Raw genomic sequence first — 22,657 nt, 5'->3', positions numbered from 1 at the left:
AGACAGCAGCGAAGCAGAAGAACAGTGGGAGCCTGTTCCCAGTGTGCGCATGCGCAGAGCTGCCAGGAGACAAGAACAACTAAGAAAGCAGGGTCGACTTGGGAGTAAAGCCACACCTTGGCCCCTCCCATAGGAAACAAAAGAGGAGCAAATGGGGAGGGGGCTTTTGCAGGAAACAATTCGTTCATTTGGTCATGTCAAGAGTGGAAAGTTCTGTTTCTGACTATCTCTGTGCCAAGTATTGCCTTGCCCTGCTAGTTTGGAAACTCGCTATCTGGCAGCTCTCCAAGCGAGATAAGGTTCATGTGGGTAAATATTCCTTGGAAAGACTGTTTGCTAAAGCCTTGCAGACTGTGAATGAAAGGAATTATCACAGTCGTGTAAATAAAAGGGTTTTTTCCTGGGACCAAGACTCTTGCTTCTTGCTTTCTAAGGAAGCCTGGGTCAGAACAGGCTCTGAAATTGGGCAGGTGGTCCCGGAGGGGCGGCATGGGAAGGGAGAATGGCAGGGATTGGTGAAGCACCTATCTTTGGGTATCCCAAAGGTGCTTTTTTCAGGAGGCAACTGGACTTTCTTGGTGTTTTTTTTTTGTTGTTGTTGTTTGAAAATGTTTCGCTTCTCATCCCAAGAAAATTTCATCCCTTAAAAAGATGGGTACTCCTTGCAGACAACTGGTCATTTGAATCCTTTTTAGAGGGTCGTTGAGGCCACTTGGAGAATTTATACTCCTTGCAGACAACTGGTCATTTGCATCCTTTGAGAGGGTCGTTGAGGCCACTTGGAGGTTTTATATTCCTTGCAGGCAGCTGGTCATTTGCATCCTTTGAGAGGGTCATTGATGCCACTTGGAGGTTTTATATTCCTTGCAGACAACTGGTCATTTGAATCCTTTTTAGAGGGTCGTTGAGGCCACTTGGAGGATTTATACTCCTTGCAGGAAGTTGGTCATTTGCATCCTTTGAGAGGGTCGTTGAGGCCACTTGGAGGTTTTATATTCCTTGCAGACAACTGGTCATTTGAATTCTTTTTAGAGGGTCGTTGAGGTCACTTGGAGAATTTATACTCCTTGCAGGAAGCTGGTCATTTGCATCCTTTTAGAGGGTCCTTGAAGCACTTGGAAGTTTATCTGTGTCCAGATCTGTAGCTATACAATTTGGGACGAACACCCTTTGAATGGCGTGGGATGTAGAAATGGATTTCCAGAAAGAAAAAAATGGCAGACTACAGGAACCATTTGAACCACTCAGGTGACCCTGAGGATACAGATAAAACCTCCCAAGTGGCATCACAGACCCTCTAAAACAGATGCAAATGACCAGCTGCCTGCAAGGAATATAAATCCTTCCATTCCAACCACCATCTGGTCAGAGCTGAAGAAGCTTCTTGGATGACAAGCGAAAGGTCTTTGAAAGAAAAAATAAACAAGAAAGTCCAGTTGCCTCCTGAAAAAAAAAGCTCCTTTGGTGAAAACAACCATGACCTGAATGACGGAGAATCTCGACGGACTATTATATCTTTGCCTTCCTCAATTCTCCAGGGTGCGCGAACAATACAGGTAATACTGCACATCGCAATCTAATTGGAAGTTTTTCTATTCCTTGTTTTTTTTGATTGACAGCAGCCCAAACAAGAGAGGTCCGCCCACGTATAACGAGCACATCACCAAGCGGGTAGCGTCGAGCCCAGGGCCCCCCGAAGGTCCCAGCCACCCTCGCGAGCCAAGCACACCGCATCGCTACCGAGAAGGAAGGACGGAGCTACGGAGGGACAAATCTCCGGGACGCCCCCTGGAGAGGGAGAAATCCCCGGGAAGGGTGCTCAGCACCCGCCGAGAAAGGTCCCCAGGGAGACTGTTTGAGGAGAGCAGCAGGGGACGAATACAAGTGGGGGGCGCCCGGACCCCCCTCGCCCAGGTCAACAAGGTACGGCACGATGGGGACACTCCCCACAAACTTCCCACCCTCCTTGTGAAAGAAAAATGGTTCTCCTACGGGGGAAAATGAAAGCCAGTTTGGTGTAGTGGTTAAGGCACCAGTCTAAAAACTAGGTGACAATGAGTTCTAGTCCTGCCTTAGACATGAAAGCCAATTGGATGACTTTGGGCCAATCACTAGGAGACGGTGAGTTCTAGTCTTGCCTTAGACATGAAAGCTGGCTGGGGGACTTTGGGCCAATCACTAGGAGAAGGTGAGTTCTAGTCCTGCCTTAGACATGAAAGCCAATTGGATGACTTTGGGCCAATCACTAGGAGACGGTGAGTTCTAGTCCTGCCTTAGACATGAAAGCCAATTGGATGACTTTGGGCCAATCACTAGGAGATGGTGAGTTCTAGTCCTGCCTTAGACATGAACGCCAATTAGATGACTTTGGGCCAATCACTAGGAGACGCTGAGTTCTAGTCCTGCCTTAGACACGAACGCCAATTGGAGATGACTTTGGGCCAATCACTAGGAGACAGTGAGTTCTAGTCCTCTCATAGACATGGAAGTCAGCTGGGGGACTTTGGACCAATCCCTTACTCTCAGCTCAACTCAACTCACAGTCTTATAGTTATGGGCAAAATAGAGGGAGGAAAGAGGATTAGTTACGTTTGCCACCTGATTCATGACAAAAATGAGTTGAAGGAACACTGCTTTAAAAGGTGATGTTGAAAAGTCAGCCCGGGAGGCTGAGTGAATTTAAGCAATCTCACAGTATAGTATAGTCTTTATTGTCATTGTACAAAATAAATACAACGAAATTGGTTTTCATCTGCTGAAAAAAAGAGATGGGGGGAGAGAGAGAGAGAGAGAGAGAGAGAGAGAGAAACCTGTGAGGCTCAATCTTAAATTCTAGATATTTGCAAACATGGTTCCCCTTCCTGAATTTAATATGCCTCTTGTCAACTCCCAGCATTGTCATAGTAAGAGAAGGGTGGTGGTGGGTGGAGTGCATTCCATGCATACTGTTGTCTGAAGTCGGAGCTCAGATTACTGCAGCAGGCTTGGGAGGGGTGCATCTCATAGGGAAATGTGATTTATGACACAGACTGAGGGGAGGGAAGGAACAGGGGTAAAGTTCAGCCATAAATCAAACAAAGTTTAGATCTGACTGTGGAAAGATCTTGCCTATGATGCTCCTAATAAATGACTAGTTTTCTATTGAAACTTGGCTCAATACTCATGAATCAATTAGGGCATTTTTAGGAAACCTTACAGCTCCTTTTCTTGTTGTTTTCGCCTTCTCCTCAGGTCTGGGACCAGTCTTCAGTATAAACGTCACCTCCGACCTGGAACTCCAAGGAAGAACAGAAAAAATATCCAGAATTAAGACGCTCTACCCATTTCACCACACCACCCTCGCCGCTCCCTTAAGTAATCCCCACTGGGCTCAAATTCATTCCAGCAGCAACGGCGTTCAATCCAGAAGGATGGACGTTCGTCGCGAGGATTGCCTTGCATTTCAAGTGGGATTTTTTTCCCCGCCTTCTTGGCGTCTCCTTTTTCTTTTTTTCCTCCCCGTTATCCCGGTCCTTGGGGGAACGTGGGGCGGGGAAGGGTCACTTTGTATTACTGCTCCTTTCAAAGCAGTTCCTCGGTTTTTCTATTTCTCTTTTACCTGTCGAGCCGTCCGATGGGGATCTGGGCATTTGCCCCAAGACTCAGAAAAACAAAACCCAAACACGTGGCTGTCCGTTTATTTTGGGGGAAGCCTTGTATAACCAGCAACGGTCCGATGTCTCTTGTCTGCCTCCCCCCCACTCCCCCCGATGTTCATTTTCTTCTCCTGCAGAGCTTTTAGCGAAATCTCTCGGGCAACGGAGCGAATCAGTTGCTTCCCAGAATAGATAAGATACTTTTGGGGGGGAATTTGACCGTTCCAGACCCAAATTGAACACAATGCAAAGAAAACGTAGCCATCAGCGCAGCTCTGTGGTTCTGCCGGGTTGCAGGGAAGAAATGTCATTTTTAACGATACTCCCCCCCACCCACACACATTGATGAAACCTGCCCACTGGTCTACCGCCCTCTGCATCCAAAGTTTCCAGGGGAAGAGTCTCGACCGCCCCGTTCACATACACACACACACAAACGCACAGAGCCAGGCCTCCGCCCTCCCCTCCAGGCTTCCTGCATGGCGATGTCCCCGCATGCTTCCTGCACCGCCGTCATCTTGACCGCAGCCTCCTTTTCAGTTGCTTTGCTCGATATTGTATAGCTCGTAATTTTCCCAGTGTTCCAATACCGAAGCCTTTTTCTTCGAGGCGATGCTGCAACCGGAAAACCATCCTTTATGGACCTGGGGGTGGGGGGGAGAAAAGGGGTGGGGGGGAGAGAAACTGGCACCGGAGGAGGAAACGGGACAGTTCTTGAGACCACCGCCGCAACTGAGCCCACCGAGGCAGGGCAGATCCCCCTCTGGGATGAGATCCGGTCCACCTCGCCGAACGAGATGCCAACCAACGGCCCAGCTGAGGAGATGCTGTCTTTCCCCCCACACTCCAAGATAAGGGGGGCAGACAGAAAGAGCAGGAAAGCCGAACCACGTGGCCAAAAAGAGCGAGGAAACTCACAGAAAGTGGATGGAGTGGGGGGTCCTCTGTGTCACCCAGAGGAGACCCCCCCCCCTTCCTTGCTTTGGGAAAAGGATGCGGGCGACAAACCAGCGGTGGCTCTTCCTTCTGCCACCACAGCCCCGTCTCGCTTCTCATCATCGGCTCCCGCCCGCTTCTGACACACCGTTCTGAGCCGTAATTTGCTTCCGCTCTGTTTTTTTGCTCCCAGCTGGCCAGAGCAATTCCACCTTGCCTCCGCCGGTTCCTTTGGGCACCTCTACTGCCCCCCCCCAAACTTCCCAGTGCTGCCCTACAGAGAGCCCCTCCGCCTCTACCCGCTTCATCGGTGCCCTTCGGGTTTTGGGGGGGGCCTGTTGTGGATAAACAGGGTCAGGACGATTGCATCCCTCCGGCGGTTTGTCAGGAAACGTGCCTGGATTTCCGTCTCCGGGAGTCCCGGGAGTTCTTTGAAGGTCTTTGCATCTCACAGGGGGGGGAGAAAGAAAAACCTCCTACCGATTAATACTACTACTTCTACCACTACTTACTTAATAATGATAATCCCTCATTACCTGAAAACTCGACGCCTCGAGTCCTCGAAAGTGTATAATCGCGTGTCTTGTTTGTGAAAATGCTTCCTGCTATAGAATAGCTTCCGAACACTTGTACATATTGACAACAAAACTTTATATTCGTAAAAAAGAAAAAAAAAGGAATCAAACCCGTTTCTACTTTTTCATTGTAAGAGCGTGCGGTTTTAATTTGGTTTTTCCTTTCTTTTTTTTCCTGGTCCCTTCAACCGCTAGACCTTTGAAAATTTTGGAAGGGGTCCCCAGCTGCCCCGAAGTCATTCCCTCCCCCACATCACTTCTTAAGATTGACAGGTTCTCACCAGCAACTTACAAGCCCTTCTCTTGGTTAGCCGTAGCTCAGTAGCTCCGTAGGAACGTAACCGAAGGCTTTAGGTGTGATTGGAGTAGCCTTTCTAGAGCCGAGGTGGCGCAGTGGTTAGGGTGCAGTACTGCAGGCCACTTCAGCTGACTGCTATCTGCAGTTCGGCGGTTCAAATCTCACCGGCTCAAGGTTGACTCAGCCTTCCATCCTTCCGAGGTGGGTGAAATGAGGACCCAGACTGTGGGGGCGATATGCTGACTCTGTAAACCGCTTAGAGAGGGCTGAAAGCCCTATGAAGCGGTATATAAGTCTAATTGCTATTGCTATTGCTTTCAATAGCCTTTTTATGATCACAGAGCAGGAAAAGGAATAGCTCACACCCCCTCCCTTGAAAAGCTAGGGAACATCTTGTCAAGGGAATAACCAAATAAAAGACATTTCACTCTATGTCTGGCCCGGGTACGATGGGCTTTTTCCTTCCGGCTGGAATCTATATTTTCAAACTTATCCTAGAGTCTTCCTACATCACCACTGCCTTTAAAAGAAAAAGAAAAAAAACACCTCTGGTTGAATTATTCCTAATTTCATAGAATTGTGAAATCAAGGGACCTTGGAGGTCTTCTAGTCCAACCCTGTGCCCAAAGCTGGAATCTTTACAACCACCTAGACAAATACGTCAATGACCAAATATACTTGAGTCCAGTTGCCCTCATTTTAAGTTTATTTTCTTTGAAACTGGACAAATACAGGCTGCCCAATCTCTTCTTGAAAACCACCAGCGATGGGAGCACCCGTAACGTCTGGTGGGAAGCTGTTCCACTGGTTCATTGTTCTCACTGTCGGGAAATCCCTCCCTATTTCCAAACTGGAGCTCCCTCTGACAAGCAGTCCCACCCCGTCCCTCTGGTAATTTCTACTTCCTGACAGCGGAATTGGGGAAAAGGTGGTGAAATATCATTATTGTTATTTTTGAATGCAACTATCGTTTCCCAAAAGTTGCTCAAGTGAGCGTTCAGCCACAGACGATGTTGCTTTGTGGAGAAGTTGTCCTACCTTCTCCGTTACAAGCAGGATTGGCAATCCCACCAGCTGCAACCTGTTGGCCAGTCCCATGATGGCGCTGTCTCAGGGGTGAGTTGCTCTGAAATCTGCTACCGGTTTGCTTCGCGCACACATGGGTGCCAACAGCACGCTTTGTGTGCAGGCACCCCGCAGGTGCTAAGAAGCCTTCTCTGAGTCTGCTATGCGACAATCAGCTGTGCCGCGTGATTTATATAAATCGCACAGTGCAGCTGATTTGTCATACCGCTGACTACTGGCAGCATTTTTTTTGCTGCTGGTTCGAGCGAAAGGATAGCATTTTTTTTGCTACCGGTTCGAGCGAAAGGATAGCATTTTTTTTGCTACCAGTTCGATCAAAAGGGTAGCATTTTTTTTGCTGCCACTTTGAGCGAAAGCATAGTATTTTTTTTTTTGCTACCGTTCGAGCGAACAGGTAGCATTTTTTTTTGCTACCAGTTTGAGCGAAAAGATAGCATTTTTTTTGCTACCGGTTTGAGCGAAAAGATAGCATTTTTTTTCCTACCGGTTCGAGCGAAATGGTAGCATTTTTTTTGCTGCCGGTTCGAGCGAAAAGGTAGCATTTTTTTTGCTACTGGTTCGAGCGAAAGGGTAGCCTTTTTTTTGCTACCGGTTCGAGTGAAAGGATAGCATTTTTTTGCTGCCGTTCGAGCGAAAGGGTAGCATTTTTTTTGCTGCCGTTCGAGCGAAAGGGTAGCATTTTTTTTTGCTGCTGTTCGATCGAAAGGGTAGCATTTTTTTTGCTACCGGTTCGAGTGAACAGGTAGCATTTTTTTATACTACCCTTTCAGGCGAACCGGCCTGAACCGGTAGCATTTTACCCCTGCGCTGCCGGTTGATTTGAAATCACAACTTTATCTTCTCTCCCAGCCAGCCAAGTGAGTTTCCTTGTCCTATTTGGTGCTTCAGTTTTTTCTTGTGTTCCCCCCTCCCAAAAAACCCCTTCTAACAAAATTCAGGATGTACACCTCAGGAACAAGTCCTGCTTGGCGAGGGGACAAAAAGCTCAGCTTCTCATGTAAATAGCTCTATTTTTAAAAAACAAAGCTAGTTTATCCAGCGTCCGATAGAACAGCTTCTACAGGGAGCGCGTCTTATGTGTCCGTTCATCTCGTATCCAAGATTTCTCGACCGTAGCGACTTCCAAACTGTGCGGACTTCAACTCCCAGATTTCCCCCTGCCCCAGCCACCGTGGGCAGATCTCAACTCCCGGAACTCTCCCAAGGCTGGTTGTGGGAATTCTGGGAGTTGAAGTCCATGCATCTTATAAAGCCGCCAAGATTGAGAAAGGCCTAAATGCAAGCAAGTCAGCTTCAAGGATTCCGTCCCCCCCAGTGGCTCCTTTCAAATTGTGTACCTGTGGGCAGGTGACCCGTAAGGACTCTTCCCCTTGGATTGACATCGGGCTCATAGCGATGGTCCCTCCATTAAAGAACCAAAATCCTGCTTTTGACTTCTGTTGTGCCTAGTCTTTGAATGTATAAATGAACGGCAAAGCTTGTTTTTACAAAATGTTCCTTATTTTTCTTTGGATGTGCGCAGGAAAAAAAAACACACCAAAATTCACTTAATGGAAGGATTCGTGCCTCTCTTCCTGTCCCGTCCCCGAGATTTGTAATCTGGTCGTCTCACCCCCACCCACCCCTTTGTCCTGCCTGTATTTCAATTCCAGGTAGTCCTCAACAACGGTTCAGTTAGTGACCGGTTACAACGGCACTGAAGTGACTAAGGACCACTTTTCACGTTTCAGGATAACGGTAGCATCCCCGCAGTCACATGATCAAAATTTCAGATGCTAGGCAACTGACTCATGGTTACGACGGTCGCAGTGCCACCTTCCCGACGAGCCAAGCTAGATTCACTTAACAACTGGGTGACTAACAGCTGCAATGATTCCTGTGGCAGGAAAGTTGGTAGAGTAAGGTAAAATTAACTCCACCAATGTCTCGCTTAGCGACAAAACCATTTGGGCTCCATTGTGGTCGTAAGCCGAGGACTTCCTGTATTATTATTATTTCCGCTCAAAGCACACAATTGTGATGAAGGTTTTCCTTGGCCATTATCCCAGTCAATTTCCTTTGTAGGTCACCTGCCCTTTGAAATTCCACCCTAGTTATTCCCATGCTTCCTTGCATCCGAAATCCCCTGGCTTTGTTCTGATTGAGGCTTCCCCAAAAAGCAGGAAGCAGAGTCCTGGTCCCGACAAAACCCCTTTTATTAAAGGAATGTGAATTCCTCTCATTCACATTCAGCCAAGGCCTGGCAAACAGTCTTTCAAAGGAGTATTTATGACCACAGACCTTATCTTGCTTGGAAAGCTTCCATGTCAATTATTTTCCCAAATGAGGTGCTGTGCAAGGAAAGACTCTGGGCACAGAGTCTCCGAGATTCACGGACAGATCTTCACACTCCTGAAATGAATGAACGAATTGTTTCCTGAAAAAAACCCTCCCCTTTTGCTCCTCTTTTATTCCCTATGGGAGGGGCCATTCATCGTCCAACTGGCTTTACTCCCAAGTCAACCCTGATTTCTGAGCTGTTCCCTTCTCCTGGCAGCTCTGCGCATGGGCACACTGGGAACAGGCTCCAGCTGTTCCTCTGCCTCACTGCTCTCTAGCTCTGAAGGTAGCTGAGAACTGCCAGATAGCCCCCACCACCCCGGCCTCCGAGGCAGAGCCCTCGTCCAATCCTCCAGGATTAAAAGAGCCGAGGTGGCGCAGTGGTTAGGGTGCAGTACTGCAGGCCACTTCAGCTGACTGTTATCTGCAGTTCAGAGTTTCTAATCTCACCGGCTCAAGGTTGACTCAGCCTTCCACCCTTCCGAGGTGGGTGAAATGAGGGCCCAGACTGTGGGGGCGATATGCTGACTCTATAAACCGCTTAGAGAGGGCTGAAAGCCCTATGAAGCGGTATATAAATCTAACTGCTATTGCTAACTGCTATTAACCCATGCTCCTCTCCAACCTCCTCACTGTCCGAATCTGCTGCCAGCTCTGCTGCCGGGCCACAACAGGCTTAGGAAACCGCCAAAAACCAACTTTGCTTTTTCTACGGGCGGGAAGATGGATTCACTCGGCCCCACGGATCGGGAAGCAGCTCTCCCCACAGATCTCTTATCTTAGCCCTACTTTAAAAAACGCCAAGCCTCTCAACACAAGCAATAAAACACTCCGAAAATGTGTCGAACTTTGGAGGCGGGCAGAAAGAGAAAGACGCCACACCTTTTTTTTTTCCGCGGTGCATTTATTAAAACCCCTTTCCAAACAGGGATAAATATCAAACTTAAGATAGACCGGCGGGGCTAAAATACTAGTTTCTGGCTGCTGCCCGTTTGAGCTGATTCCATCCCGAGGAATAAAGCTGTTGGGACGGCTGAAGACACACCCAGCCATCGAAAGCACCAACTTCCCCTGCCAATGAGAGAGAAAATGTGGGAAGTGGGCTGCTCCCCCGTTCCTTTGGCCTTTATTGCTGCTGTGATCTTGAGCTCCAAATGGTTGGTTTTTAAAAAAAAATTAAAAACGAAACAGGTGACGGGGTGACGGAACAGGTCTAGGATGACGAGACGGACGTTTTCAGGATTCGAGACCCCCTTGTCCCTCTTTGGCAGCCGTTAGGCCATCCTGTGAATTTGGGGTAGGAAGCGTTGGGAGGATTTAATTCTCGACGGTTCAACTGGCCCGCGCAGTTTGGATGTCCTCTGGGTGTCTTGCAGGCAGCTTCACGCTTGATGGGAGCAAAACCACAGCTGCTAAATCTGGATCCAAAGAACAGGCGGGGAGAAAGCAAGGCACCAGTTCAACTAAACGGGATACTCTCTCTCTCTTTGTGTCTGTGTGTGTGTGTGCTGGGGGAATGGGACGGGACGGTTTTAACAGCAAGGATGATGCTGGGGTGATTTGTGACGGCAAATTTTCTCTCTCGGACGAGTCCGCTGTCCCTGCCCTCTCTCATATGGGCTTGTACAGCAACGTGGTCACGTATTTCTTCTTGTAACGGTGGGTGGCACTGAGCACCATCACGCCATCCTAAGGAGAGGGAAGAGAAGTTCAGAAGACGGAAGAACCGTCAAAAGGAGGGCCCTGTAGCGGTGAGGGAGGCCTCTCTGTTCTGACCTGGGCTTCCCCGAGAGCCTGAAGCAAAGTCTTGGTCCCGACAAAAAAACCCCCCTTTTATTAATTGACTGGATTCTGCTCATTCTCTTCCAGCCAATTCTTTCGAGGGAGGATTTACAGTCACAGACCTTATCTGACTTGGAGAGCTGCCAGGCCGATCTCTGCAGAACTTAGCAAGAAGTCTTGGAGAGTCATGAACCAATGAACCAATGAAGCGAACTAATTGTCTCCTGCAAACTCCACTCCCGTCGCTCCTCTTTTATTTCCTCTGGGAGGGGCCATTCACCTTCCACCTGTGGCCTTATTCCCAGGTCGACCCTGATTTCTGACTTGTTCCCTTCTCCTGGCAGCTCTGCCCATGCACACACAGGCTCCAGCTGTTCTTCTGCCTTACTGTTTCTGACTCTAAAGGCAGCTGATAACTGCCAGACGGCCCTGGCCCCCTCTCTGCCTCTGACACAGAGCCCTCGTCTGAGCCTTGCCCAGACTCCAGGACTGGCCTAGGTTCCTCCCCAACCCTCCTCACTGTCTGACCCTGCTGCCTCACCCGCTTGCGTGCCAGAACACTCTTACCTTGATGGAGAGGGCGTAGAGGTGGTTTAGCATGACATGATTAGGTTCAGGAAGGAGCGCTGGGTCGCACTAAAAACCAAGAGATTTGGGTTAGGACTGTGACCTCGAAAAGGGCCCATAGACGGGATGTTCACTCAGCCAGATGTTAGGCTTTCTTCCTGCCCCCCAACCCCAGTACAGGTAGTCCTCTACATACAACAGTTCCCTTAGTGACTGTTCAAAGTTACAAAAACTTTGCAAAAAGTTTTTACAAGCACTGAAAAAAGGGACTTCGGGCCATTTGCAGCATTCCCATGGTCGCGGGATTGATGTATTTGGATGCTTGACAACAGACTTGGGTTTCGGATGTCCCAGAGTCCTGCGATTCCCTTTGTTACGACCTTCCGACAAGCAAAAGGGGGGAGCCGGATTCGCTTAATGGCCGTGTGACTCAACTGCAGCGGTTCACTTAATAAATGTGGCAGAGAATCAAGTCGTAAAATGGGGCAAAGCTCCCTTGACGAACGCCTCGCTTAGCAACCTCAGTTTTGGGCTCAATTGTTAAAAACTAGGCTGTAAATTGGGGGGGGGGCTCACTTAACGTCTAGCAACAGAGCTTCCGATCCCAATTAGCATCGAAAGTTGAGGACCGCCTGCATTAAAAGAGGTTGTTAGGGTTCCGAGGGATGCCCTAATTAAATCATGAGCCTCCAGCCAAGCTTCAAAAGAAATCCAGTTATTTATTAGCTTCATGTCGGCACGTTCCCAAGGGAAGCCAGTTCTGACCCCATGTAATTTACGGCCCAATTATGACCCGTTTCCCGCCTCCCCCCAGTGTGTGTCATCAATCACATTCACCAACGGGACAGTTTCCCGTGTTGGGAGGGGATCACTCCCCTCCGGCTGTTGTAAGCAACCCTGGGAGACATCCTTGAGAGAGAGAAGTCTGGAATGTGCACCTGTCTTTTGCTGCCGTGCAGATTCATCGGTTTCCCATCCCCCCCTTTTCCTATGGCAACTCGAGAGCAGGCCAGGGATGCTTTGCGAGTTGAAAGAGGTGTTACAAGAACGGGTATCAATTTATGAAGCCGTCTTGGAGACTCCTCTCCGGTTTTAAAGCTTCTTGAAAGAAAGAGGAGGCAGCCTCCTTAAAGGTCTGAAAAAGCTCTGTTGGGTGTACTATTTGAAGTAGCGTACACGTATACACACACACAAATACTTAGCATAGGCTTCCATTGTTTCACGCCCCCGAGAACGCTGGCAGCTGTAGTTTTAACACAACTGGAGAAGGCCAAGCCAGGCCAAGGAGGGTTGCGTGTTTGTTACCTGCTTCTCTACACTCTACTTACGGAAATCCCAGTGTCTTTGTTGAGGATGACTTGCAACAGGTGGGGAGGAAGGATTGGGGGCGACTTGAACCTCTCTTCCGGCTTGACGATGTAGGGGTCCTGGTGATACGGTCCGGGGGGCGAGCTCGACAATTCTGGGGAGGGGAAACAAAAGAGGGAAACATACTACATCAAGGATGCCCAAGCTTGGCAACTTGAAAACTTGTGGACTTCCAACTCCCAGAATTCTGGCCAATCGCCGGCCATCAGCACCCCAATCATCCAATAGGAAGGCACCACGTCAATACAACACATCAAAGAGCCCAAAGCACATATTCCAGTAGAGGAGACGGGCTCCAGGGTGACTCCGAAAGCTCGGAAGAGTAAACCTGTGACTGAACCAGATTAGATCTTGCAATAAACAGAAGCTGCTGTCCTCACTTCCCTTCTCAAATCCTTGCACGCGCCACTAACCTGACACGTCGGAGCACTTTTGGGAATCGACCATTAAAGCATCGAAGACTTCAAAGTCGGTCTTCTTCACTTGGATCACATTATTGACGGTTCCTAGTTGGCTGGTCACGACAGGCTAGGAAGAGAGTTGGTTAAATCCAGCAGGAAAGCTTGTTAGAACAATTCAAACATTCAAGCAATTCAAGCTTCCGTTTTTCTCTTTTTAACAACCTGATAATCCCTTGAAGGGTGTAGTCTGGCCAACTGAATGGAGATGAGTGTTGACTGGCTGGATGCCCCACCTGTCGCCAATGCGGAGTTTTGTTCGGCAGATAGATTCTCATTGTGCCCAGAGAGAGAGGGAGAAATCTCTGCCTCTAGCTAGGGTTGAATTCCCAACCTCACGGATTGTGAGGTGACAGCTCTGTTCTAAGCCACCGGACCACTCAAGTTGCTCTATATTTAGGTAAAGGTTCCCCTCGCACATATGTACTAGTCGTTCCCTAAACGCTGGTTGGCGCGCATGACTAAACGCATGCTCGCCAACCAGCTGGCCTTTGAGTTTCTGATCCTGTGGCGCATGTGCGTTCCAGTTTGGCCACTCGGTGGCAAAAAGGTTCGCTATCCCTGGTATAAGGACTCCTGCCTTGAGCAGGGGGTTGGACTAGAGCAGTGGTCTCCATCCTTGGCCACTTTAAGACTTGTGGACTTCAACTCCCAGAATTCCTCAGCCAGCAAAGCTCAGCTGGCTGAGGAATTCTGGGAGTTGAAGTCCACAAGTCTTAAAGTGGCCAAGGTTGGAGACCACTGGACTAGAACACCTCCAAGGTCCTTTCCAGCCCTATAAATATTCTTCTCTTGGGGAGGGGGAGGAGGAGGAGGGGCAGCCTAGTGAAACCAAGCCTCTTATCTTTTCTGAACCATCTTCACTGTTTTGACTTCGTTCTTTGCGGCTTTAGGAAATCAGGTTACAACTTTTGTGCCGGAACAGATCGCGAGAGATTTATCGCTACGGATACATAAATCCTGCGGGATAGCCCTTTCAAGAGCAGCTGGGCCACAGTCGTTATTCTCCCCCCCCCCCAAAAAAAAAACCCCAAAATGACAAGAAGATACTTTTTAATTGGAATCCGGGGAAGAATCTCAAGTGCCAGCCGTCAATAGCAATAGCAGTTAGACTTATATACCGCTTCACAGGGCTTTCAGCCCTCTCTAAGCGGTTTACAGAGTCAGCATATTGCCCCCAACAACAATCCGGGTCCTCATTTTACCCACCTCGGAAGGATGGAAGGCTGAGTCAACCCTGAGCCGGTGAGATTTGAACAGCCGAACTGCAGAACTGCAGTCAGCTAAAGTAGCCTGCAGTGCTGCATTTAACCACTGCGCCACCTCGGCTCGTCAAAACGGGAAGCCGTCCATTTGTTCGTTCATTCCCCATTTAAAAAAATAATAATAATGAGGCCTCACCTCGGAAGGATCATGTGTCCACTGTCCGTCTACGAAGAACTTGTACTGGTGTTCGCCTTCTGGGAGATCGAGGATGGCTACGAAATTGTTGTGGCTGCGACAAGCAGGAGGGGGGGGGGGTTGGGAGGGGAGGAAAGATACAATTTGTTAACGGTCTTGTTTTCCTCCAGAAACTAAAAAAAATGGGGGGGGGAAATAAAAGCGGAAGAAAAAGCATCTCCTGTAATCAAGACGAAGGGGCGGTTGGGGAAATGCCAAGCGCCACCAAATCAACCCAAATGTTCCACTGCCTATTTATGGGATGGATAAAGCGTCTCTCTCTCTCTCTCTCTCTCTCGTCTCTCTTTCTCTCTCTCCCTCTTTCCTCTTTCTCCCTCTTTCTTTCTCTCTCTCCCTCTCGTCTTTCTCTCTTTCTGTCTCTCTCTCTGTCTCTTTCTCTCTCCCTCTTTCTCTCTCTCTGTCTCTTTCTCTCTCCCTCTCTTTCTCTCTCTCCCCCTTTCTTTCTCTCTCCCTCTCTCGTCTCTTTCTCTTTCTGTCTCTCTCTCTTTCTCTCTCCCTCTTTCTCTCTCTGCCTCTTTTCTCTCTCCCTCTCTCCCTCTTTCTTTCTCTCTCTCTCTCCCTCCCTCTCTCATCTCTTCTCTCTCTCTCTCCCTCTTTCTCTCTCCCTCTTTCTCTCTCCCTCTTTCTCTCTCTCTCCCTCTCTCGTCTCTTTCTCTCTCTCCCTCTTTTTCTCTCTCTCACTTTCTTTCTCTCTCCCTCTCTCGTCTTTCTCTCTTTCTGTCTCTCTGTCTTTCTCTCTCCCTCTTTCTCTCTCTCTCTCTCGTCTTTCTCTCTTTCTGTCTCTCTCTCTGTCTTTCTCTCTCCCTCTTTTTCTCTCTCCCTCTTTCTTTCTCTCTCCCTCTTTCTCTCTCTCTCTCTCTCGTCTCTCTTTCTTTCTGTCTCTCTCTCTGTCTCTTTCTCTCTCTAACTTTCTCTCTCTCTCTCTCTCTCTCTCTCTCTAACCAACGCCGCTCCTGTACGAACCAATTCTTCCCCCACGGGATAGGAAGCTCGAGAGACTCCCGGTTTACCTCCGAGTCAGCGGGAGTTTGTTCCAGTTGTTGAAGGAGCCCGATAAATAAACTTCCTTGCCTCCTCCAGTCCACCGGAAGACAGTTGGCTGGGCCTGGGTGGGAGCCTTGTCGCTCACCTCCAGATCGTGTTGCCAAGCGAGGAATTCGTGCTTCTCCATCGAAGCCTAGAAAACAGCAGAAACAGGCCAGGTTTCGTTCCGAGAGATCATAGCTTGTGAGAGACCGTGGTAACATCGGAGGCCTTGCTACGGGTCCCGTCCCCTAAAGAGGAGATGGGACTTCCAGGCAGGGTCTACCGTATATCAGCACACCAAGGATGACAGCTTGGCCTCCCGGCTACTTTGGGTTGTCCTCATCTTACGACTGGGGGTTTAATGGCCGTTCAAAGTTATGACGGACTCCCCAAAAGCTACTGATGGCCTGGGTTCAAAGTTCCCACATTTCTTTTTCATAGTTGTGTGTGAGATTGTGGGGGTGGAGTCTGGACAACTGAATATTTACTGGCCAGATGCCTTTCCTGTTGCCGATGCGGAGTTTTATTCAGCAGACATATTCTCATTGTGCCCAGAGAGAGAGAGAGAGAAAGAGAAATATCTGCCTCTCCCTAGGATTGAACTCACAGCCTCCTGATTGTGAGGCGAGAGCTCTACCTCTAGGCCACCGCGGCACTCTCATTCCCAGATATGGATGGGGAATATTGGGTTTTTGAGGTAGAGGTTGAGCGTTAGGATATTTCTTCCGCAGCAAGTCTTGTCACCTACCTTCATTTCTTCAGCATTGTAAAGGTCAGCATCCTCGGGACTGTCCATCAAAATCTTGGGCCTGTCTCCCTCCTTTGATCCCCCAGGGCTGTCTCTTCGAGGGGTCTTGTGACCCCCCTGGCGCTCGCCCCCCTGGCGTTCACTGCTGGTGTTCCCCATGGCTGTTGAGGGGGGTCAGGGGATGGCGATGAGCAATCTTTTATTTCGGTGGCTGGCTAGTTGACCTTGTAAAAGAAGGAAGAAGAGGAGGAAACAAACTTTAGCTAAAGAAAACCACCAGATGCCTTGAGGGGAACAGGCAGATAGACGTTGGCTCACAAAACAGTCCGTTTAGTGACCGTTTGAAGTTACGATGGCGCTGAAAAAACATGGGCGCATGGCTGTTTCTCAGCCTTACGACCGTTGCAGCATCCCCATCAAAATTCAGGTGCTTGGCCGAAGAAAACAATAGTTATAGCAATAATGATAATATACATGTCATTTCTTCAGTGTTGTCACATGAAAAGATATACTTAAATATTTACAAAATGTGAGGGTGTTTATTCTATTTCTATTCTATTTCTAATTCTATTCCTAATCGCTATTCTATTTCTAATTCTATTTCTTATTCTATTATTTCTTTTCTGCTATTTCTATTCAATTCTTATTCTATTATTATTCTTATTTTCTTATTCTATTCTTCTCTATTCTATTCTTATCTACTATTATTTTTTTCTTTTCTTTTTCTATTCTTTTCCTAATTCTATTTTTATTGTATTTCTTATTCTATTATTTCTTTTCTACTATTTCTATTCAATTCTTCCCATTCTATTATTCTTATTCTCATCTATTATTCTTTTTCTATTCTATTTCTAATTCTATTTTTATTGTATTTCTTATTCTATTATTTCTTTTTTGCTATTTCTATTCAATTCTTATTCTTATTTTCTTATTCTATTCTTTTCTATTCTATTATTCGTATCTATTCTATTATTCCTTTTTTCTTTTCTTTTTCTATTCTATTTCTAATTCTATTTCTTATTGTAATTCTTATTCTATTATTTCTTTTCTATTTCTATTCGATTCTATTACATTATTCTTATTCTCATCTATTCTATTATTCTTTTTCTTTTCTTTTTCTATTCTATTTCTAATTCTATTTTTTATTCTATTTCTTATTTTATTATTTCTTTTCTATTATTGCTATTCAATTCTTATTCTATTCTATTATTATTATTTTCTTATTCTATTCTTATCTATTCTTTTCTTATCCATTCTATTGTTCTTTTTTATTCTTTTTCTATTCTATTTCTAATTCTATTTTTATTGTATTCCTTATTCTATTATTTCTTTTCTACTATTTCTATTCAAGTCTTCCTATTCTATTATTCTTATTCTCATCTATTATTCTTTTTCTTTTCTTTTTCTATTCTATTTCTAATTCTATTTTTTATTCGATGTCTTATTCTATTATTTATTTTCTATTATTGCTATTCAATTCTTATCCTGTTCTATTATTCTTATTCTTATCTATTCTATTATCTTTTTCTATTCTATTTCTATTATTCCTATTCCATTCCTACCTGTATAAAATCCAGGCAGCCCAGAGAAACCCGGGGAAAGGGGGCGCCATGGAGACCCAAGAGCCCTTAGGTCCTACCTCGCAGGGCTGTTGAGTCCAAGAGGGGAAAGTAGGGGGGGTAAGGACTCCCAAACCCAACGCCCCAACCCTCACTCCTTGCGCGACAAAGGTGGCGCCGATGAAGCAGCTCTGCACCCAGCTTCCCCAGGGCCGGCCGCCGCGCTTTGCACATGCTCAGGAACCCCCAAGTCACCTTGCGCCCGGTGAGCCGCCGATGCAGACCGCAAAAACCACCCGGTCCCTTCGCTTCCGGACTCCGCCTTCCGGCCACGCCCCTCCGCTGCCTCTCCTTCCGCTTCCTGTAAGAGGAAGTCGCCGGTCACGTTTAGGGACGCGCATGCGCCGCAGAGCCCGCGGGCTCTTTTTCCTTCGTTCTCGGCTCCCGGGGCTTGCTATGACACTTAAGCGGCCAGGAGGGGGCAGCAAAGAATGATAGGTGGAAGTGGGGGGGGGGGGAGAGGGAGTCACGCCGGCCGGGGAATGCTGGGAGTTGAAGTCCACTCTGCTTCAATGGGGGGCAAATTTGAAAAGGCTGGGCTGGGCTTTATACGCGCGTGTGAGAATTGGGGTGCAGTCAGAAGAAGTGGGGGGAAGGGCTTCTTTCTCCCGTGCACGCTTGCACTCTTGCCATTATTATATTGACCAGCATTTAAAAAGGAAAAACCTGCACAGAAATCAGATTCCTGATTTTGACTCTGGCAGTTCAATCAGAATAGAGCTGGAAGGGACCTTGGAGGTCTTCTAGTCCACCCCCCTTTGCTCAAACACGACACTTCAGACAAGTGGGGGAGAAGCAGCAATTTGCCCCGAAGCTAAACCCAGAATATAGGCTCAGACAAGGAGGCAGCCTTGTTACCACAGATGTTCTGGTGAGCATTGATTCCCCCGGTTATTCATCCAGATGTTGACTCAAGTGGGCGATTCCTGTCCACCTTTTGAACCCTTCCCAAAGACCACAGCAGAGGTTTGGAAGCAACGTTCTTCGAACAGAATAACAGCGTTGCGGGGAGCCTTGGAGGTCTTCTAGTCCAACCCCGAATCTGCTCAGGTAGGAAACTCTACATCATGTTGATATTGGATGGCGTTAAAAGGTCTCTAAGCCAGCAGTGACCAACTGGTAGTCCGTGAACCACTGGAAAATGTTGGTGGTCTGCAGAAAATATATTTGCATTTTTGTATATTGCACTAATTCAGGGGTCCTCAAACTGCGGCCCCTGGGATAGATATGTGCAATGAATGCTTGTGTTGCTGCAAAGAGTCTCCCCCTTCAGGGTCTTTTTGTGCGGGTCAGAAATTCCCACTTGGGGTCTGTTTCGGCCTCCTGATGGGGGGCTTTGGGCAAAGGCTGGAGGTAAGAGCCGCTGGTGGCGAAGAGCCGGAGGGCCTCGTTCCAGTGGGACTGCATCATGGCCTGGAACTGGCTGACTATCTCAGCCCTCTGAGCCTCCAGGCACCGGGACCTGGCCTTGCCCTCCCGCAGGTCTTCCCTCTGCTTGGAAAGCCTATGCTCCTAGTCCTCAGTGAGGTGCTTCCGCTGAGCCTCCTTCTCGGTCAGATCCAATTTGAACTGAGCTGTTTGGCCAACTCTTCCTCCTGGAGGCTGCTTAGCTCCAGCAACTGCTCCCTGTTGGGGCCTTAAAGGAGCCCGGGCGGGCAGGCAAGGAGGGGCTGGGAGGGGTGAGTAGAGGCTGGCAAGGCGCCCCTTGATGTGAGTGACAGCGAGTTGGCCACACCCACCCAGTCACATGACCACCCAGCCACGCCCAGCCAGCCGGTCATTAGGCAGATCATATTCGTGGTCTGGGGGATTTAAAATTAGGAATTTAGTGATTCCTGAGGTCCGAAAGGTATGGGAGCCCTGCTCTAAGCTATTCTGAGTAAAAGCTGCCTATTGCAATTGACTGATGGGGATTTTGTCAATGCCGATGGTATTTTAAGTGGTGCTTCGGATGTTATGGGTTATTGGCGTTGCTTTCTTTTTGTCGCCGTTGTTCTATTTTGTATACCTGTCTCCAGGTATGGATCAGTGGTGGGTTTCAAAATTTTTTTGAACCTACTCTGTGGGTGTGGCCTCCTTTGTGGGAGTGGCTTTCTGGCCATGTGACCTGGTGGGAGTGGCTTGCCGGCCATGTGTTTTCTTTCTCTCTCTCTCTCTCTCTCTCTCTCTCTCTCTCTCTCTCTCTCTCTCTCTCTCTCTCTCCTTCCTTTTGTCTCTCCCTTTTTCCTTTTTTTCTTTCATCTCTCACTTTTTCTTTCTTTTTTTCTTCCTTCCTTTCTTTCTCTTTCTCTTTCTCTTTCTCTCTCTGTGTGAGTCTGTGTGTTTGTGTGTGTGGGTGTCAGTGGTGGGTTTCAAAAAAAATTGGAACCTCTTCTGTGGGTGTGGCCTCCTTTGTGGGAGTGGCTTGCTGGCCATGTGACTTGGTGGGAGTGGCTTGCCAGCCATGTGTTTTCTTTCTCTCTCTCTCTCTCTCTCTCTCTTTCTCTCTCTCTCCCTCCTTCCTTTTGTCTCCCCTTTTCCTTTTTTTCTTTCATCTCTCACTTTTTCTTTCTTTTTTTCTTCCTTCTTTCTCTTTCTCTTTCTCTCTCTGTGTGAGTTTGTGTGTTTGTGTGTGTGTCAGTGGTGGGTTTCAAAAAAAATTGGAACCTCTTCTGTGGGTGTGGCCTCCTTTGTGGGAGTGGCTTGCTGGCCATGTGACCTGGTGGGAGTGGCTTGCCGGCCATGTGTTTTCTTTCTTTCTCTCTCTCTCTCTCTCTCTCTCCCTCCTTCCTTTTGTCTCTCCCTTTTTCCTTTTTTTCTTTCATCTCTCACTTTTTCTTTCTTTTTTTCTTTTTTTCTTCCTTCCTTCCTTTCTCTTTCTCTTTCTCTCTCTGTGTGAGTCTGTGTGTTTGTGTGTGTGTGTGTGTCAGTGGTGGGTTTCAAAAAAAATTGGAATCTCTTCTGTAGGTGTGGCCTGCTTTCCAGGTCCACTGGTGGAACCTCTTCTAACTGGTTCGGTAGATTTGATGAACCGGTTCTACTGAATAGGTGCGAACTGGTAGGAACCCACCTCTGGTATGGATGGTGGCACAATCTATCAGAAGCTTAAACTGGAATCGGCGTTTATTATATCCACAGGTTGAGACCTTCCCCAAAATCCCAAGAGAGGCAAATAGTATTAAAAAGGGTATTAAATGAATTAAATTAAATTATGAGTATTAAAACTAGAAACCAATGTGATTCGTTTCGTGTTGGTTTGGTGTACTATGGGAAACCCAAAAACTAACCCAATTTCAATCTCATTCAAACATAGGCTTGTACCCACAGTTCTTTTAGTGAGGGTTTGAAGTTACACCACCTGTGGAAAAAGTGACGTATCAGTGTTTTTTCACACTTATTACCATTGTAGCATTCTCCACAACCATATGATCAAAATTCAGGGACTTGGCAACTGGCATGTAGCTATGACGGATGCAGTGTCTTGGGGTCATGTGAGAATAAAATAGGAATGGAATAGAATAGAAAATGAATAGAATAAAATAGAATAGAATAGAAAATGAATAGAATAAAATAGAATAGAAAATGAATAGGATAGAATAGAAAATGAATAGAATGGAAAAAATGGATAGAATAGAATAATGGAATGAGAATAGAGTAGAATAAAATAGAATAGAATAGAAAATGAATAGAATAGAATAGAAAATGAATTAATAGAGTAGAAAATGAATAGAATAAAATAATGGAATGAGAATAGAATAGAATAGAAAACAGAGTTGGAAGGGACCTTGGAGGTCATCTAGTCCTACCCCACCCACCCACCCAAGCAGGAGACCCTACACCATTTCTGACAGATGGCAGTCCAGCCTCTTCTTGAAAGCCTCCAGGGATGAAGCTCCTACAACTTCCAAAGGGAACTTCTGTTCCATGGGTTGATGGTTCTCACTGTCAGAAAATTCCTCCTTATTTCCAGGTTGAATCTCTCCTTGGTTAGTTTCCATCCATTCTTCCTTCTCTGACCTTCAGGTGCCTTGGAAAATAGGTTGACCCCCTTCCTCTCTGTGGCAGCCCTTCAAATGTCTCCCCTGGTCCTTCTCTTCACTAGACCAGCCATGCCCAGTTCCTGCCTCCAGTCCCCTCATCATCCTGGTTGCTCTTCTCTGCCCTCTTCCTAGAGTCTCAACATCTTTTTTACAGTGTGGTGACCAAAACTGGATGCAGTACTCTAGGTGTGGCCTTACTAAGGCTTTATAGAGTGGCATTAGTACCTCCCTTGATCTGGATTGTATCCCTCTCTTAATGCCGCTTAGGAGTCTGTTGGCTTTTTGGGGCTGCTGCCACGCATGGCTGGCTCGTATCTAACGGAGCATCAGTGAAGCTTCACATGTTGCCACGGAGGGCTCAACTACACCTCTCAAGCATGGCCTGATTTCAGCCTTCCAGGCAACTTGGTCTGGGGGTTTTTGAGACTCGTTGAAGGCAACTCTCTCTCCGGTGTAAATATCTGCTCAATTCTCCCCTCGCCTACTGTAGATACCTGGAGTATATTTAGCAGGCCCTCTCTAGGATTACAGACAAGGATATGCCGGCGGTGCTGTTTTGCAGCGCAGCTGTCCTTAAGACCCCCGAAGGAGGCTAACCTGATCCAGAGTCGGGCAAACGTCACCCACCCCCATCTGTCTCTGCCTGTAAACCCTGCCAAGGAGGCAACAGAGAGGAGGGGGAGGCAGGGATTTGGGACTTGAGCCATCCCCAAATCTGCACTGGATGGTAAGGGAGAATTTGACAGCTGAAGACTCCAAG

General features: G+C 47.5%; 2 protein-coding genes across 2 annotated transcripts in view; one reads left to right on the top strand and one right to left on the bottom strand.

The window, feature by feature from the left end:
- Positions 1-5,947, top strand: part of CIT (citron rho-interacting serine/threonine kinase) — a 136,661-nt gene extending 130,714 nt beyond the window's left edge. Inside the window, 2 exon segments of the mRNA XM_087705637.1 lie at positions 1,620-1,923; positions 3,232-5,947. Of these exon segments, the coding sequence (XP_087561763.1) occupies positions 1,620-1,923; positions 3,232-3,255 (328 nt within the window). The 3' untranslated portion in view covers positions 3,256-5,947.
- Positions 5,948-9,732: 3,785 nt separating this feature from the next.
- Positions 9,733-18,176, bottom strand: PRKAB1 (protein kinase AMP-activated non-catalytic subunit beta 1). Its single transcript, XM_087705636.1, has 8 exons — positions 18,074-18,176; positions 16,260-16,483; positions 15,496-15,662; positions 14,426-14,519; positions 12,980-13,094; positions 12,527-12,660; positions 11,199-11,267; positions 9,733-10,538 (listed from the first exon to the last, which is right to left on the bottom strand). The coding sequence occupies exons 2-8, from the start codon at positions 16,416-16,418 to the stop codon at positions 10,461-10,463; spliced, it is 816 nt and encodes a 271-aa protein (XP_087561762.1). The 5' UTR covers positions 16,419-16,483; positions 18,074-18,176; the 3' UTR covers positions 9,733-10,460.
- Positions 18,177-22,657: the final 4,481 nt, after the last annotated feature.

This window comes from Thamnophis sirtalis, unplaced genomic scaffold (assembly GCF_051295495.1).
Source record: "Thamnophis sirtalis isolate CommonGarterSnake01/CBP01778 unplaced genomic scaffold, rThaSir2_p1.2 scaffold_2, whole genome shotgun sequence".
Classification (NCBI taxonomy): Eukaryota; Metazoa; Chordata; class Lepidosauria; order Squamata; family Natricidae; genus Thamnophis; species Thamnophis sirtalis.
The sequence above is the reverse complement of the archived record's forward strand: the minus strand, read 5'-3'. Positions and strand labels throughout refer to the sequence as shown.